The 16501-nt window shown below is 36.8% G+C and overlaps 1 protein-coding gene across 1 annotated transcript in view; it reads left to right on the forward strand.

The window, feature by feature from the left end:
* Positions 1–5826: 5826 nt before the first annotated feature.
* LOC136254542 (uncharacterized) overlaps positions 5827–16501 on the forward strand; it is a 30206-nt gene continuing 19531 nt past the window's right edge. Inside the window, exon 1 of the mRNA XM_066047280.1 lies at positions 5827–6210. Within this exon, the coding sequence (XP_065903352.1) occupies positions 5937–6210 (274 nt within the window). The 5' untranslated portion in view covers positions 5827–5936. The remainder of the gene's footprint in view (positions 6211–16501) is intronic.

The raw sequence follows: 16501 nt of genomic DNA on the forward strand, positions 1-16501 counted from the left end.
GCATGTAGTATTATAATCAATGCAAGTGACAATAATAATTCATTATACCTGTACATGTATGACAAGATTGACCAAGAAAGTTTGTTGTAATTGTCGTCTAATGATTTACATTCATACACTTCCATCATTTATGAATTGCTTGTATGATTCAAAAGAATGAATCTGAATTTATTGTGGCATTTACATATTTTCAATTGTTTTATGCACATTCTATACTACTAGCTAGTAAAGCAACATAATATCTACTTAGGATTGTGATAGCTAGGCTTAAATGTAAAAAAATATTTTCAATAATTTTTACCAACAGTAGCTATAGTAGATTTATTGGCAGTTTTTGGTGTTTCTTTGGATAGCCACAGCATTCAGCTACAAGCAGAAAAAATTGGATCAGAAAAGGATATTATTCTATAATGATTTTATAACAAGAATAAGATTATTCATTGGCGCATGAAAGAATAGAAATATAAATGGAAATTTATTGTTGTCTTGTATAAACAAGGTCCTTATATGGAAATTTATATTTCTAGCTTTTGCTAAGAAGTTACTGAACTGATAAAAATGGGTGGTATAGACAAAACACTTTCCATCCAGCTACATAAAACACTTTAATTAGATGCAAAAAAAATGTATGAGAAAGTATTTATGTTCGATGGTCATGGGCCTCAGTTGTAGTCTATTGGCAATAAGCTAAGTTTGGAGTACATTTGCATACATAGATCTAGGATTGAGGTTTAATTACATATACATTTTCATTGGCTTGTACCTATAGTATGTTCATGTTGAGCTAATACGTATGTGCATCTTAAAAAAACTATGGATGGAATTAGCTACAAAAGTTTTTGAAATTTGGATATAGCTCATCAAAGTTTTCACCATAGCTACAATATCAGTGTTAATAATTATTATTTCCTATGGAGAACCATAAAGTACAAAAGTATAATGATAGACGTACTCTTTCCTGAACTTGTAATGGAGCCAAGCCATATATACAAGCAAAACTACAAGTATCTTAAACCGCATGAGCTACAAGCATGCAGAATGTAAGAAATGTACGTCATGTACCAACAACTGAAACATGAGTTGTGCCGAAATGCTCTGCTACAGTTGTGCATGTGTATAAAAGGTTTTGCAAATTGTGTCACTTAGTTAGGTTAGCTCTTTGGTGTCTTCACTAGCTAGCTTTAGGAGAATATTATGTATATATGTTTAACTATAATTTTTATATACTGCATGTGTCATGCATAGTTATAGGCCTTGTACTGCTGCATATGTTGCATCTGCAGTACTAGTGTATCATAGTACAGTTGTTTGATGATCACACAAGCACTGCTGGTTTGATGACTATGCAGGGTGACTGTTCATGATCTTTTCTCATTATCCTGAAAAAATCTACTCTTCTATCCAGCATAAAACCTGTCAACAAAAGTTGTAGCGAAACACTCCAATCAGTATATAACAATATAATCTTATAATTATATTGTAGTAAAACATCTACATCAAGTAATTGAATTATCAACCATATGAAATACCAATAGTATATATTGACAATGTGTAAGTTTTTTCCATGACACTGAATTGTCATAAAATACCATCCAGAGGTTCCAGCCCTATCACTGTACTTGCTAACTGATGGAGTTATATAAAATTAATGAAGATGCAGATAATTATAACTATACACCTTTACTTACAGCTACACAAATAGTAAACTTCAGAGATCATGTATATTACATTACAACCAAAACATTTAGAAGCATTCAAGTATTACAATGATAGCTTTAATACATCTGGTTCAATCTCATCAACAAATGATGTAGCTCAGCTCTTCTAGCTACTTCTCTTAGCTTTGATAGCAAAACTGACCAGGTTTTTGGTTTAACACCACATGCATTAGCAGCATTTAACCAGTCTTTGAATGTCTGCCAAAAGCATTTCTTCGGATCCTCTTGCATGGTAGATTGCTTTTATAGTTTCAACATTGACCATATCAAATTGTTATAAGCAGTATTACTCCCAGTACTCTTTAATTCTTTTAATTACAATGTGGTTTAAATCTCTCAACTTAGGCTCTAGAATAAAAAACATGATTTATTATTTAAGTCTTGAACATTTTTTCCTACCATTGTCTAATATCCCTCTAAATGATGAATTGCCAAGTGATGAAGTTTCATGAGGGATATGTATACAGCTACAACTGATGAGAATATACACAACATAAGTGAACATCTATTGTTGTAAAGGTGACTTTAATAAAATACATACTATCATGTGCGTATCTTCATGCGATGCAAAATTTCTGATTGCTTCACAAGAAATTGAGCATATAAGAAAAGCTACATTCAATTTTGTACACTATTGTAAGTTGCTTCATGACCATATACACTAGCAGAAAAACCTGTTTATTCAACAGCAAAATTGGCAATGACTATATATGTAACATGTGGGCTACAACAATAGGTTATGGCAATAAACTGTGTCGAGTGCTCTATTACCTGTTTGTAGTACTAAAGTTAGTGATTATAGATCTGTATAAACCTCAGTGTAAAGACATTTTAATTATCAGATGTGACAACCACTGAATTTGATGTTAATGTTCAATTTAATTGTTACTCCTTATGCATTTCAAAAATTTCCTGGGGTAGCATGCCCTTTGGTTTAGACAATAATAACTAGCTGTAGCTTTTCAGATAGCCTGCACGACTCATTTCATTGCTAGATCCATGCAGCCCTGTACTAAATTATTCATTGTACTTCTGAATTGGCTGTATATGTCCCATACATGACAATTATTCCATATACAGTGGAACCTCAGTTATCAGAACCTCTGGGGTTCACCTAACAGTAATGTTTAGATAATGTTGGCAAACTATGACATAATTACTTTGTTTTTTGGTACTTGGATAGCTGGTATCACATTCTTGAGGTTCCACTGTAGCTTGTCAGCAACAGTACAGCCATGACTGAAAATAGCACCTCCCTTGTTTTAGTGCATTTTCTTGGTATAATTCCTACTCAAATTTAAAGATTGTAATCTCCTTACATTTGCTTGTTAACTCTTTTTGTAGGATACATAATCAAAGGAAATCAATGGTGTCAAAAACATTAGGAAATAAATTACCAGTGACAAATGTGTAGCCCACAAAATGCAGGCTATTTCGCTAGTTATGTTCTGCCCATTATACATATGGAAAACTGTATAATTATGTGAAGTGTATCTGCAATCAATTTGCTCACTTCAAGGCATGGTAGTACTGTACCCATTCACATATAAAGCAAGAATTCCTAATATTATGAACTGCATATTGTTAACAACAGTTTCATCCTGCAATAAACGCTGACTGCTTCATTAGAGTATTTGAATGACTGTTCTATTAGGGTTGATTTTGCGCGACCAATAGTGTCAAGTAATTGTAATGGAAATGTTTGGCTTGTGTTCAGTATTAGAAAATATCTTTGCGATCCCTACCATAAAGTGCTACTACATTAATGATACAAAAATTATAGTTCTCAGTTAAAATGATAACTAGTAGGTAATGATAATCAATCATGCTATCATTAAAATAATGCCTATGAAGATGAAACATTATGTTCAGTTACCGATTACATACTCAATAAATCATTTGTAGCATGAAACAAAACTTATAATACTTATCTGCAGAACTTTGTTTATTTACTCTTTGATCATACTGTAAATGACTATACTATGGCTTGACTGACGAAGCTGTCTCCAGTCTATTAAATAGAACACAGATGAATTATGTCATTACAGTAAACAAAGTCATACAGTAGTGTATTGTGTAGTTAAGGAACAAAGCCAATGTGGTACAAAAGTGCAAATTTGCATAAATCAAAATATGGCAACTTTAAACCTGTCGGTTTCCAGAAACAGATATTCTTGCAGTCAAAGGTTTCCCAAAAATGGACATCAACTATTTGTCCTTAATACAAGGAGTCAGATTATACAACTCCGTTAAATGCATAAAACTTTCCAGGTGAATTTTGATTTTAAGAGTTGGGATCCGGAACTTCTTCTGCATTCAACTTGAACTTAAGCAAAACTAACTTGTTGCCAGCAGTTGGTTTCTATCATAAGTATGTATGTGACTGGTCCTAGAAATATAATTTCGAGTGGGATAGGCCCATCTTAGGCAGCCAAGAAAAGGCTCCAGCCCACTAGCTCCCCTGCCACATATGATCGTAAACATTCAGTAAATCCTTCAGTGGCTTTGTCAAAAATTTAAGTGTGTAAAACTTTCCTAGTAGTGTTGTTTCATACATACTGTACTTATATAGAATAAAATACTTCTATATGTAGTAATGCATGTAGGACATATATCATACCCTTTTCAAGTTTGTCAGCAATGGTCTTGAAATTTGTACTTCCCTGGTATTTTTTAGAATGTATAAAAACTTTTCAAGAGTTCCAGGTCGACCACGAGACAACTAACTATTGTTCTTATCCTTGTTAGGTCGACCATGAGACAGTTCATCCACTATAATATTATTCTTATCCTTGTTAGTTTTGATTGGCAATTTTAACTGTTCTCGAGCACTTTGTCCAACCTATGTCATTAGGATTTAAATATTGCACAATGACATGAAGATTATTGGTAAAAAGGCCTTCACTACTCTTAGTATCCATGAGTACTGGCTAAAGAATTCATGTAAGAAAACTGGCAAGAAAAAAGCTATAAACTAGCCAAAAGACACTTCAGTCTGCATGTGTGCCAGTCCTACGTTATTTGCATTTCAAAGTAGCTACCGTTTATTGTGAAATCCATAGTAACCAATTCAAATATGTGATCAATTGGTAGCTATTTACTAAAACGCCTAAATACTTTGAATGAGCTAGGCATCTGGTTTATAATGGAATAGCAAAAACTTGTATAATTATTATTTTGAAGGATTTTTATGCTGTACGACATCAACCATTAGTGTCATTCTCAATATTGGGGGTTACAATCAATGTTTTTTTACATGTATGTTGAATATGCATCCTCTGTCTGGGCCCCCCACACCCAGACCAACATAAACCAACTTGAATCCATCCAAAGGAGAGCAGCCAGATTTTGCTACAATAATTTTTCTAGATTTAGTAGTGTAACAAGAATGATGTCATCATTAAATTTACCTACCCTCGAAGAAAGAAGAAACAAGTCTAAGCTAACTACAATGTATAAGATAATTAATGGCAATCTAAGTATACCTACAAATGATCTAATACCTAATCATCGTCCATCAAGGGAAGGATATTATAAACAGCTTGTCACTATGATTGACTCCTATAAATTTCCCTTTTTCCCTTCTACAATCAGACTCTGGAACACACTCCCCCCCTTTGTAATTCACTCCCCTACCTTAGATGAGTTTTGTACCAACCTGAACATGCATTATGATCACACCTGTGCACAACAATCTTTTTGATTTCTGCACAGTAACAAATATAATAATAATAATAATAATAAGTATGCAAGTAGCTACTCACACTGGTCCATTTTATTATTAATTCTAATTGTTATTGTAGACTTATGACTTTGGCAAAACCTATTCATTTGATGATGACCCTGGAATTTCATATCTATGGAACCGATTGTGGTACTAGCTATCAGGCACCAATTTGCAAGGACTATTCAACACTACTGAATACGCTCAGGGGAGCCCGTGGGTATGATGGTGCAAACATAGATACGTATCTATGATGCAACAAACCCCGACAAATTAGACCCTGTCCAAGGACCCCGCAAAGATCAGTCGCGGCGAAGTACGGCGGGGAGGGAGAGGACCGCCAGACCTCGCGCCAGACTAAACGCTTGCGCGTGCTTTAAAACTTTTGTGGTTAGCTAGACTTCAAGACGCCGGTTGGTTCTTTCCGGTTCAGGTCGGGTTCAGTTCGGGTTCAGTTCGGGTTCAATTCGGGTTCAGAGTCAAGCTACGTCGCGATGAGTAGCCAAATCTTCGGCAGTTTCTTACTCACTTTTTTGGACAAACTGGAGCTCCACTTGCCATATGGAGATTTAATAGGACTGCTTTTGAGAGACGATATGGTGTCGGAGTACCATTACCATGAACTGGAATCCTTTTCGAATATCATGAAACGAAGACGGGAGACGGTGTTACACATATCAAAACTTCCGCCTGAGAAAATTGAACAATTTTGTTATCTTATTAAAGAAAACCCGTCTAGTAAGACACTGGGAAAAGAACTCCTTAAAGGTACGCTCTCTTTACTGGTCCGGGGCAGGGTTGAAACCGGGATCATGACCCACTGACCCTGATTATAGCCTAGTCAGACGCGGATGTGACCCGGTTTAAGCATAGATAAACAGGGTATGTTATCTATGGTTAAGTATATCTCAGTAATCCAAAACGGCAAAGCTGTAAAAAAAAGAGTGCGGCCCTCAAAAAGTCTCTGGTGAAAAAAGATGTGAAATCCAAGGTGGCTGCCAAAAATGGCTGTAATGGTAGGTTAATGGTAAAAATTTTAATAACGACAATTCAGGTGAATTTTGTGCCAAGACCTAGCGGCACCAAAATTCACCTAAATTGTCGTTATTAAAATTTTTACCATTAACCTATCATCACAGCCATTTCTTGGCTGCCACCTTGGATTTCACATCTTTTTTCACCAGAGGGCCGCACTCTTTTTACAGCTTGGCTGTTTTGGATTAGATTTTACTTCTTTTTGTATTTGTATACTCCAAAGCCGGCCTATAGCCGGCTTTGGGACTTTTTAAACCTATCTTTTTTTCTTTACCACAGGAAGAAGAAAAGATGAAGCAGATGTACTTTAAATATTTCTGATTTTATCAGTAAATGTACAAATTATAGATAATACATATATTTATTACAGAACTCTCCATGGTGGTTTCTTTGTAACTGAACACTTTACAAGGTGACTTCTTCTAACTGCTCTCTCTACAGGGTGAATTGTTTGTAGCTGAACGATCTACAAGGTAACTTCTTCTAGCTGATCTCTCTACAGGGTGATTTGTTTGTAGCTGAACTATCTACAAGGTAACTTCTTCTAGCTGATCTCTCTACAGGGTGATTTGTTTGTAGCTGAATTCTGCACAGGTGATTTGTTTGCAGCTGAACTATCTAGATGATGGTTTCTTTGTAGCTGAACTCTCTGCAGGTGACTTCTTCTAGCGGATCTTTCTACAGTGTGATTTGTTTGTAGCTGATTTTTTTACAGGGTGATTTGTTTGCAGCTGAACTCTCTACATGGTAATTTCTTTGTAGCTGAACTCTCTACAAGGTGACTTCTTCTAGCTGATCTTTCTACAGAGTGATTTGCTTGTAGCTGAACTCTCTACAAGGTGACTTCTTCTAGCTGATCTCTCTACAGGGTGATTTGTTTGTAGCTGAATTCTGTATAGGTGATTTGTTTGCAACTGAGCTCTTTACAGAATGGTTTCTTTGTAACCGAACTCTCTACAAGGTAACTTCTTCTAGCTGATCTTTCTACAGGGTGATTTGTTTGTAGCTGAACTCTCTACAGGGAAACTTCTTCTAGCTGATCTCTCTACAGGGAAATTTGTTTGTAGCTGAACTCACTACAGGTGATTTGTTTGCAGCTGAACTCTCTACATGATGGTTTCTTTGTAGCTGAACTCTCTACAAAGTAACCTCTTCTAGCTGATCTCTCTACAGCGAGATTTGTTTGTAGCTGAACTCTCTACAGGTGCTTTGTTTGCAGCTGAACTCTCTACATGATGGTTTCTTTGTAGCTAAACTCTCTACAAGGTAACTTCTTTTATTGATCTCTCTACAGGGCGATTTGTTTGTAGCTAAACTCTCTACAAGGTGATTTCTTCTAGTTGAACTATCTCTTTCTATAGTTGCATGAACTCCCTACAAGGTAACTTCTTCTAGCTGATCTCTCTACAGGGTGAATTGTTTGTGGCTGATCTCTCTACAGGGTGACTTGTTTATAGCTGATCTCTATACAGGTTACTTGTTTCTAGCTGATCTCTTGAATTCTCTTCAGGGTGACTGCTCTATTAGAGTATCTCGATCTCACACTTGCTACACCAATTCGTGTTATAACTCCGTGGCTTTAAGATTCTTCTACGCCATTGAAGAGCCTTTCTAAGATGATTACTCCATCTGTACACCGATTTTCAAAGCATTACCCCAAGTGGTTTATCTGGTAGGCGTGGCAAGCAGTAGTTTTTTATTAGCTAATCTCGATTGCATAATTGTTACACACTGTTGGTTTTTTCGTTGTATCTTCCTGGTTTTTAGCTTGATTTCTTTCAAACAATAAAAGGTTTGAGGTTCAATAGTTAACCTATTCACCCACTGATTTTCAGCTTCTTGCCATGCGTGATTTACCCTGTAGACGTGACAACATATTGGTGTTATTTTTCGTGAATAATCACTCATAACTCTTTGCCTGTTTATCGTATTCCAGCCAAAGTCGGTACAGAGATGTGCCCTTTATACTCCCCTTCTGTGTGCTAAATTTCAAGGCGATCGGATATGGCGTTCGCGTTTTATAGCAGTTTTTGTAAGTGTGCGAAAAGAGGAAGAAAAATATGAAGAAAAAAAACAAAGAAACTAAGCCAATTTTTGAAGTCGCATATCTCGGGAACGCTTGAAGCGATTTTGCTCAAATTTGGAATGTGGAGTGCTGAAGTTGGAGGGAGTGTCCACAGCAAAAATCGTCTTGTTTCATCAAGGCAGCACAGAGCTACGGAGGTGCGAAAATTGCATTTTCTTCCTGTCAATATACTCACTGGTGTTGCGCGCCGGCTTCTTGGGCCACACAACACACGGTACACGACACACTACCGTGTGTCTTGATAAAGCGAAGAAGTAAAGTAAAGGCGTGCGCGCATCTGTAAAAACCCCTTTTCACAAATCCATAGCGAACCATATTCATTCCTTTACCAATACTTTTTTCATCCTAAGCCCCGTATCAAAACTACTCTGTACACTTCGTCAAATCACTGCCATTCTACCAATGGTATAATTTTTTTTCACAATACAAAGTTTTATCCTTAATTATTATCAATTTTATCTAAAGAAAGGGTGCACAAAATTTATCCGGCATTAAAATGATGTACATATGAAGAAGTTTGCAGACATTTGCTATACTTTTGTTCATGGCAAAAATGCCAGCTAGAACAGGCATGTCCATTTCGATTGAAAAACCATTAAAAATTAAATTAATTATCGTGTACTGCCTACCTCTAGTCTGTTTAGTAACTTTCTGAATTTGATACATGTAGAGCAACTCCCTGTGAGTACAATGAAGCCAAAAGACGTCCAATTCACGGAAATTTAGGCTCATCAAAATGGCCTAAACCGACCAGGTGTAGCAAATTTCCCCTACATTTTGTATTGGGCGTTTTGGGGGCATGCAATAAAAGGTGTAATAGCCCGCGACACGTGATAGATACCTCAGATTCCGAACCAGATTTGGAAAGAGCAGTGAATAGCGATTAAGATGAGCTATAGCAGAAGGAAATCAGAGGAAATTTAAGGTCGTCATTTTAAGGTTGAAAATCACTTACTTTTTCTATGGCAAATTGAATGGTGGATATTTGGAAAGGAATGCTCTGAGCTATTTTGATGTCTTGACAGCCATTAACTTCACTACATTAGTGTTACAATGAAACAAAAGCATTGTGAATTAGTTCTGCAAGTTAGTTTGTGAAAATTACAGTGTTTTGTGATTAAACAAAATAATGTCCGTGCCATGTAGTAAACTTCTTCATATGATATATACTTTGTATCCCTTTCACTACCTCAGGTTAGTCAAACAAGCTGATTCAAAAAACCTTGTCCAATACAAAATACATGCGTTTTGCACTGTATACAAAAGTACAGGCATTAGCACCCATAATTTCTACAGCACATTATGCAATGAAAGAGAGCCCTTGAATTGCCCTATATAATGCCACCCGTACTGTGGTTGTAACATTACCACAGTGTCACTTATTCATTGTTGATTAATTAAGGCATAATGCACACTCCATACAAAAGTATATTGGAGAAATTAATTACACGGGTGGACAAATCCACCTGTTATCCTCAACCAAATCCACTAAACTTGGTATCATTTTATGTGTTGAAGCGCACTGATTAAGAATTAACCCGTACTGAGTCTTTGACTGATAAATTCACAGTGAAGTCGCAAAAAAAACTTTGTTTTTCCAGCATTTATTTATGTACCTGATGATGCGTAATTCACCAGAATAAGGCTCTTTCTGCCCTTTCCATTCGTCTTAGAGCAAAATCTAATATACCACGGGACTCGCCTGACATCAGGGAATCCGATAAATCAAACTGTCACAGTTTCCATAAACTGAAGTATGCGGAAGTCATGGTGGTTTGTTTACGAAAACGGGCAAAGCCTAGCGGAATCCAGTAAATTTGACATTAGTTTTGATTGTAAAAACAGTTTTCAGTCCTTTATTGAACTAAGAATTTGATTAATTGGTGTTTGTTTGGTTACAGAGTCCACAAAGTGATCTGATTGGTTCTGCCAACATTCTGGCAGTGGTCACAGAATGTGTGCAACAGTGACCAGATGGTTTATTTGCTGCCCCCACACAAACCCATATCAAAACAATAGCCCATACTTTAAGTTTTCCGTAAAATATTATTATGCATAAAATAAATGTACAGCAGCCTATGGAGTAAGTTACATTACTTATCATAACTCGTGTTCTGAAGGCGGTATAAATTTTGTTCAGCCGCCATTACACATGCATAAGCTTCCTCTATCCGATCATCTAAATTTAATCAATGCAAAAGTGTTTATAGGTTGCTAATTTACAACAAATGGTAGTAATTTAAGGAGCAACTTATGCAATACCAAATCCATTGGACGGTCAATCACAGAAGTAAATGTTCTAATTAAATAGTGGCATCATGCTGTTACCATGGCAATTACAAATTTTGTTCAGGCAGAATCGGACAGAGCAATTCATAAGTATTGGTTAGGAATAACCAAGCCCAAAAGTGACCTGAAACGCTTGCTACAAATTTGTTTTTAAAAAATTTCAGTGGAATTTTGTAGTGACTGACTGACTGACTGACTGACTGACTGACTGACTGACTGATGCCTTCAGACAAGCGTAACTTAATAGCACTGAGCTATATGTTGTAATACCATCATTCATCTTTTGTTTCACTACTTTTTATCGCTTAGATCCCTATTTTAATATACTAGTTTTTTTTTGTTATAGCATACAGCTATATACGTATGACTGTTTTATTAGGGTGACTGCTGTATTAGAGTATCTCAAGTCAGCCTTTCATCTACCAGGGGGCCACTATTTCATATTTTTGCTGTGCTAGCATTATGTAGACCAATAATAAGGGTGTGTGGTTATCATGATTGAGTAAATGGACTGTTAAGAGGTGTGGTCTCCATGCTTGATCATTACTAATCAACCAAGATTGTTTTATTAGTAATACTGTGCGTTACCAGTCCTTTGTTTGTTTTTTTTGTCCCTAGATCATGAAATGGACTGATTAAACTTCTCCCATCGGATATAATTACATGAAAATAACAAGGAGAAAACATCCTGACCACCTGGTAGACTCCTGTAAGCGTTCGAGCGTAAATCGGATGGCTGCAGGTTCGAGGTCCAGTCATGGATTTTTTGTCCTTTCTCCAACTTTTCAAACACACCTTCTGTAGCTAAAGTCTTTGAGCAGGCTGTAGGACCAGGTGTCCTACAGACCTTCAGCACTTGTGCTGTAAAGCGTTAATAAATAAACTAGTGTCCGTTTGGTTCTACTTGGAGTACTTAGAGATAATGAGTTACTCTCTAGAATTCCTATGGATATAATTACATGAAAATAACAAGGAGAAAACATCCTGACCGCCTGGTAGACTCCTGTAAGCGTTCGAGCACAAATTAGATAGCTGCAGATTCAAGGCTACCTTGGTCCAGTCATGGATTTTTTCCAACTTTTCAAACACACCTTCTGTAGCTAAAGTCTTTGAGCAGGCTGTAGGACCAGGTGTCCTACAGACCTTCAGCACTTGTGCTGTAAAGCATTAATAAATAATAAAATCACTTTGTCTTTTCAATTTTTGCTAGCAACATGATCAAATATCATAAACATTAGTACCATTCAACTTCTGTCAATGTACCATGAAGGTATTGTGAGGCTAATTATAGGGTAATATGTTTGGTCAGAAAAGCCTAAACCTTCTACTATTGTACTGTGTGATATAGGGAAAGCTAAGGAAAGACACATCAATGAGGTTTTTTTGATTAACCAGTTCCACCAAGCCAAATAGTCTCGCATGCCAGATGTAGGGTTGAGCAATACTTCAATAAATCGCCAATATCGCATAAGCAAGTGCTCGCAATACCATTATCGCATGTATTTTGCCTTCACTATATTATCGCATAGGCAATATTTATCACATTTCACAATAATTTGTCTCTTCTAGACCTCATATTTTACACAGTTTGTGCATATTATTGCTAACTATGTCAATTGGTTAACTTGTTAGCAAAGAAGTTGTGTTTGTAAACTAATTCTCAGTGAAAACAAGCAGTCATTATGGACTTTGTATTACAAAGTTACTTCGTAGTCTTGAACCTATCATGAAGTTAAGGGTACCAAGCGTAAATGCTTTGTGGCATCTAAATATACTGCAAGGAAAGTTCTGATAGGAAAAATTAATGCCTCATTGCCTCTACAGTATATGGTTTTATTGCATGAAGAAGATGATTATCAGCCTGATTGACGATAAAGGGAAAGACAAGGTGCACAGGGTACACACTCGTTGGAACCCTATGCCACTGGTGAGTTTGTTTTGTGGCATAAAATGGTGGCCATGTACTGCTTTGTTTGACTTCTAGCCTTGCAACTGTGGTGCCTGCCTGCCTGCCTGCCTGCCTGCCTGCCTGCCTGCCTGCCTGCCTGCCTGCCTGCCTGCCTGCCTGCCTGCCTGCCTGCCTGCCTGCCTGCCTGCCTGCCTGCCTGCCTGCCTGCCTGCCTGCCTGCCTGCCTGCCTGCCTGCCTGCCTGCCTGCCTGCCTGCCTGCCTGCCTGCCTGCCTGCCTGCCTGCCTGCCTGCCTGCCTGCCTGCCTGCCTGCCTGCCTGCCTGCCTTCCTTCCTGCCTGCCTGACCACAGTCGCAAGGCCCAAGTTGGAACAAGCACACATGGAAGACTATTCAAAACTTACCAAGTAGCCTTGAAAGTTTGTTCTACATAATGATCAGATGCACCGTGGAGATCCTCTGAAATGTTTTCTCCTCAGGCTCCGGAGTGCTTTTTGCATTTATTTCATTGATAATTTATAGCCAAGCCAGTGACAAATTAAAACACAGTACCTCAAAATTGCAGAATTCCAAATCTGCTATACTTGCAGCAAATTACTTAGAGTTTGGGTTGAGTGCTACCAAGTACCTTTAAAACTCAGTACTAGTAAAAAATTGAATGCTGGGCTTCTGTCTGTAATGCGTTACATAATATTATTACTTTTGCAGTAATAAGTAATATAATGTGTTACGTGCATATAACTCATTACTTTGAGGGCTGTAACTAGTAATATATTACATATTTTACATTTATCCGTTACTAGCTATAAAGTAAGTCCAACCTTCCTCAAAGACTCTCCCCATATATACACTATCACTCTTTGTGCACGCCTGCAAACTCTGACTCCAGTGCTGTCTTGGCCCAAAATGCAACCAATCACAAGGCTGACTACAATGTGCCTTAAAAAGATGTAACGCGTTACATTCGTTACAATTTCCGGGTGTAATATCCGTTATATACTACTCACTACTTCATCATGTAACACATTATATTACTTATTACTGCAAAAGTAATAATATTATGTAACGCATTACAGACAGAAGCACAGCATATGTAACTCATTACTGTGACTTTTTTCTGTGAGTAATGTGTAACTGTAATGCGTTGCATGGCGTAGAAGTAACGAGTAAATGTAACTAGTTTTGAGTAACAATGCCAACTCTGTCCAGTAGTATGTGGTTTGCTGGAAATTGAAAATTATGTATTCAGTTTAATTGTCATTTACACCTCTATAATTTATGATTAAGCTGAACAGCGCTTTGCTCAAAGCACCGAGGAGTCTTAAAATTTGTAGCCTGTTGAGAAAATTATGTTTTTAAATATGTGACATTTAACCACCAAGCTGTGACCAATGGGTCAGAATTATCACAACGTATTTACTGTCATGCTCCCATATACAGTCTGAATAAACAAGTTGATGTTGCTGATGTTGTGCTACTTCTAAAAACCAGGCGCCATGCAGCAAACAAACCTAACTGGAATTAATTAACAGTGTATTAAACTAATATTTATTTGGGTTTTTCTTTGTTGCTACATACACAATTGAATCATTGTAATTTGTATTTCATAATTTTCATAATTATGTAATTACATTGCTAAGGAGTTGTACCTCGAACAAACCGCTATAGTTAGTCTATAGCATTTTCTTACACAAATTCTCCAGGCAAAGCCTCAAAGCTGCTCTTCATTTTCGTTCACGTACATGTATGTACGGGCATGCCCCCTTTTCAACTTGAAGGAATTCGTAATACCTGATAGCCTAGGAGGCCAGCAGTGTTGTTTTTCGGCTGTTGGCGTCCATAGAGCCCATTGGGAAAGGCCTTCATCACATCCTTATAAACTCATTTCACCCGTATTTCAAACCGGCATGTATTAACCACCTTAAACCAAAGCTTACCTTCCTGGATGTTTAATACAAGGCTCTATATATATGGTGTTTATTTCTCACATAAAGGCTGTTTTTAGTGAACAAAGTTTTGTTCACATGGGTATGGAAAGCCAAACATACATACATACATACATACATACATACATACATACATACATACATACATACATACATACATACATACATACATACATACATACATACATACATACATACATACATACACGCACACTTTTTGGAAAACAATTTCAATAAACCAGGCACGCACCCACAGCCTGGTTTAAAAATTGGAAATTTCAAACTGGGAGTATGGATCGCTGTAAAAAGCAAAAAAGGATTGCTGGGGTGGTAATGTAAAATCCCTAATTTGACTTCGTCAAGAAACATTGCATAATACCATAGATAATATAGTAAATTGGGATTCACAACGATGACATCACTACGGACAACGGGTTTGACTTGTCTTGGTTACAGGTTCAGTAGTTGACAGAATCAGCCTCAGTTCACGAAATATATCCTTCATACAAATCTTCAATCATTGTGGACTTAGTTTTGAAAAATTTCTTGTGCCTTGTCAGGGTCTTTAGTAATAGCACCATAAAAATTATTGGTGCCACACCTGGGCAACCATAACGATGAAGTTGGAGACAAACTGGCTCCGTACTGCCGTGATTTGACCTGATGTGATTGTGAAGAGGAAGCTGTCAAGGTAAGTTCATGAATAACCAAAGTAGAGTTAGCAAGATATGGCCAATCAAAGTCTGGACCTCCCATGACGTTACCGTTGCTAATCCCTATATTATCTATGATAATATTCATTCATCCTTTTGAGTTAAATTTGTGGTTTACATTACCAACAATCCTTTCTTGTTTCATGGCTTTTTTCAGTGACACCTATTCCCCTTTTGAAATTTTTATTCATCTAATTTCTGTAGTTTTGATTAATCCATTATGGATTTGTAGTTTGTTAATTGATAATGAAAGATAGAATTCTAAATATGGTCAATCATTTGGTAGAAACTGTTTGGATTGCGATGTGTATACAGAGTCTGTTAATATGAACTAAAATACCTCACTAGATGCACAGATACACTAAACTGCATTGGATATCTGTAGGTGACTGTCTATTAGAGTGTTTTAGCCTGCCCATATACATTAATCCCAAAACAAACAAAAAAACCACCTTGCAACGTAAGCTTCCTGGTCTAACAAAACAGACTTCATTAGAACAAGCAGCCCACACCAGCAAACCCAACTCTTTGCATGATCATATATATACAGCCTGGTTTGGGATGTTTTCATTCAAAAACAAAAGCAAAAACATGTCATAGACACGCACAGTGATCCATCAAGTGATTCTACAGATAAACTTTGCTATGCTTGTGAAATAAAAAAAATGATATGAATAAATCCAGGCAAACTTAATTTTTCTCATCCCCGCCACTTTCATCCTACCGCCTCAAATTTCATTATTGCTATTATTAATTATGTGCACATGTATTTTGATGCTGAGAAAGTTGGCCATCATTATACAGCACAGAAAATGTCTTTTGCATTTCTAAAATGGCAGTAAATTGTAAGTATTAGCATTTAGAAAGCTTAAGCTAACCTTTATAGTGAATTGAAGCTGTGGTTTGTAGTATTTTCTGTAATAGGTTATAATGAGAATTACCTCCCACTGGCATGCAAATCCCAGATGAAAAACAAGTAATCAAGGCTTAATAAAGCTAAATGGCAAATTTCAATTTTATCTGGAAGTGTTTCCTTTCTACTTGATACTCATTAGTGTACCTATTATAGAATCACCTCAGGGT

Source organism: Dysidea avara, chromosome 4, assembly GCF_963678975.1.
Source record: "Dysidea avara chromosome 4, odDysAvar1.4, whole genome shotgun sequence".
NCBI classification, from domain to species: Eukaryota; Metazoa; Porifera; class Demospongiae; order Dictyoceratida; family Dysideidae; genus Dysidea; species Dysidea avara.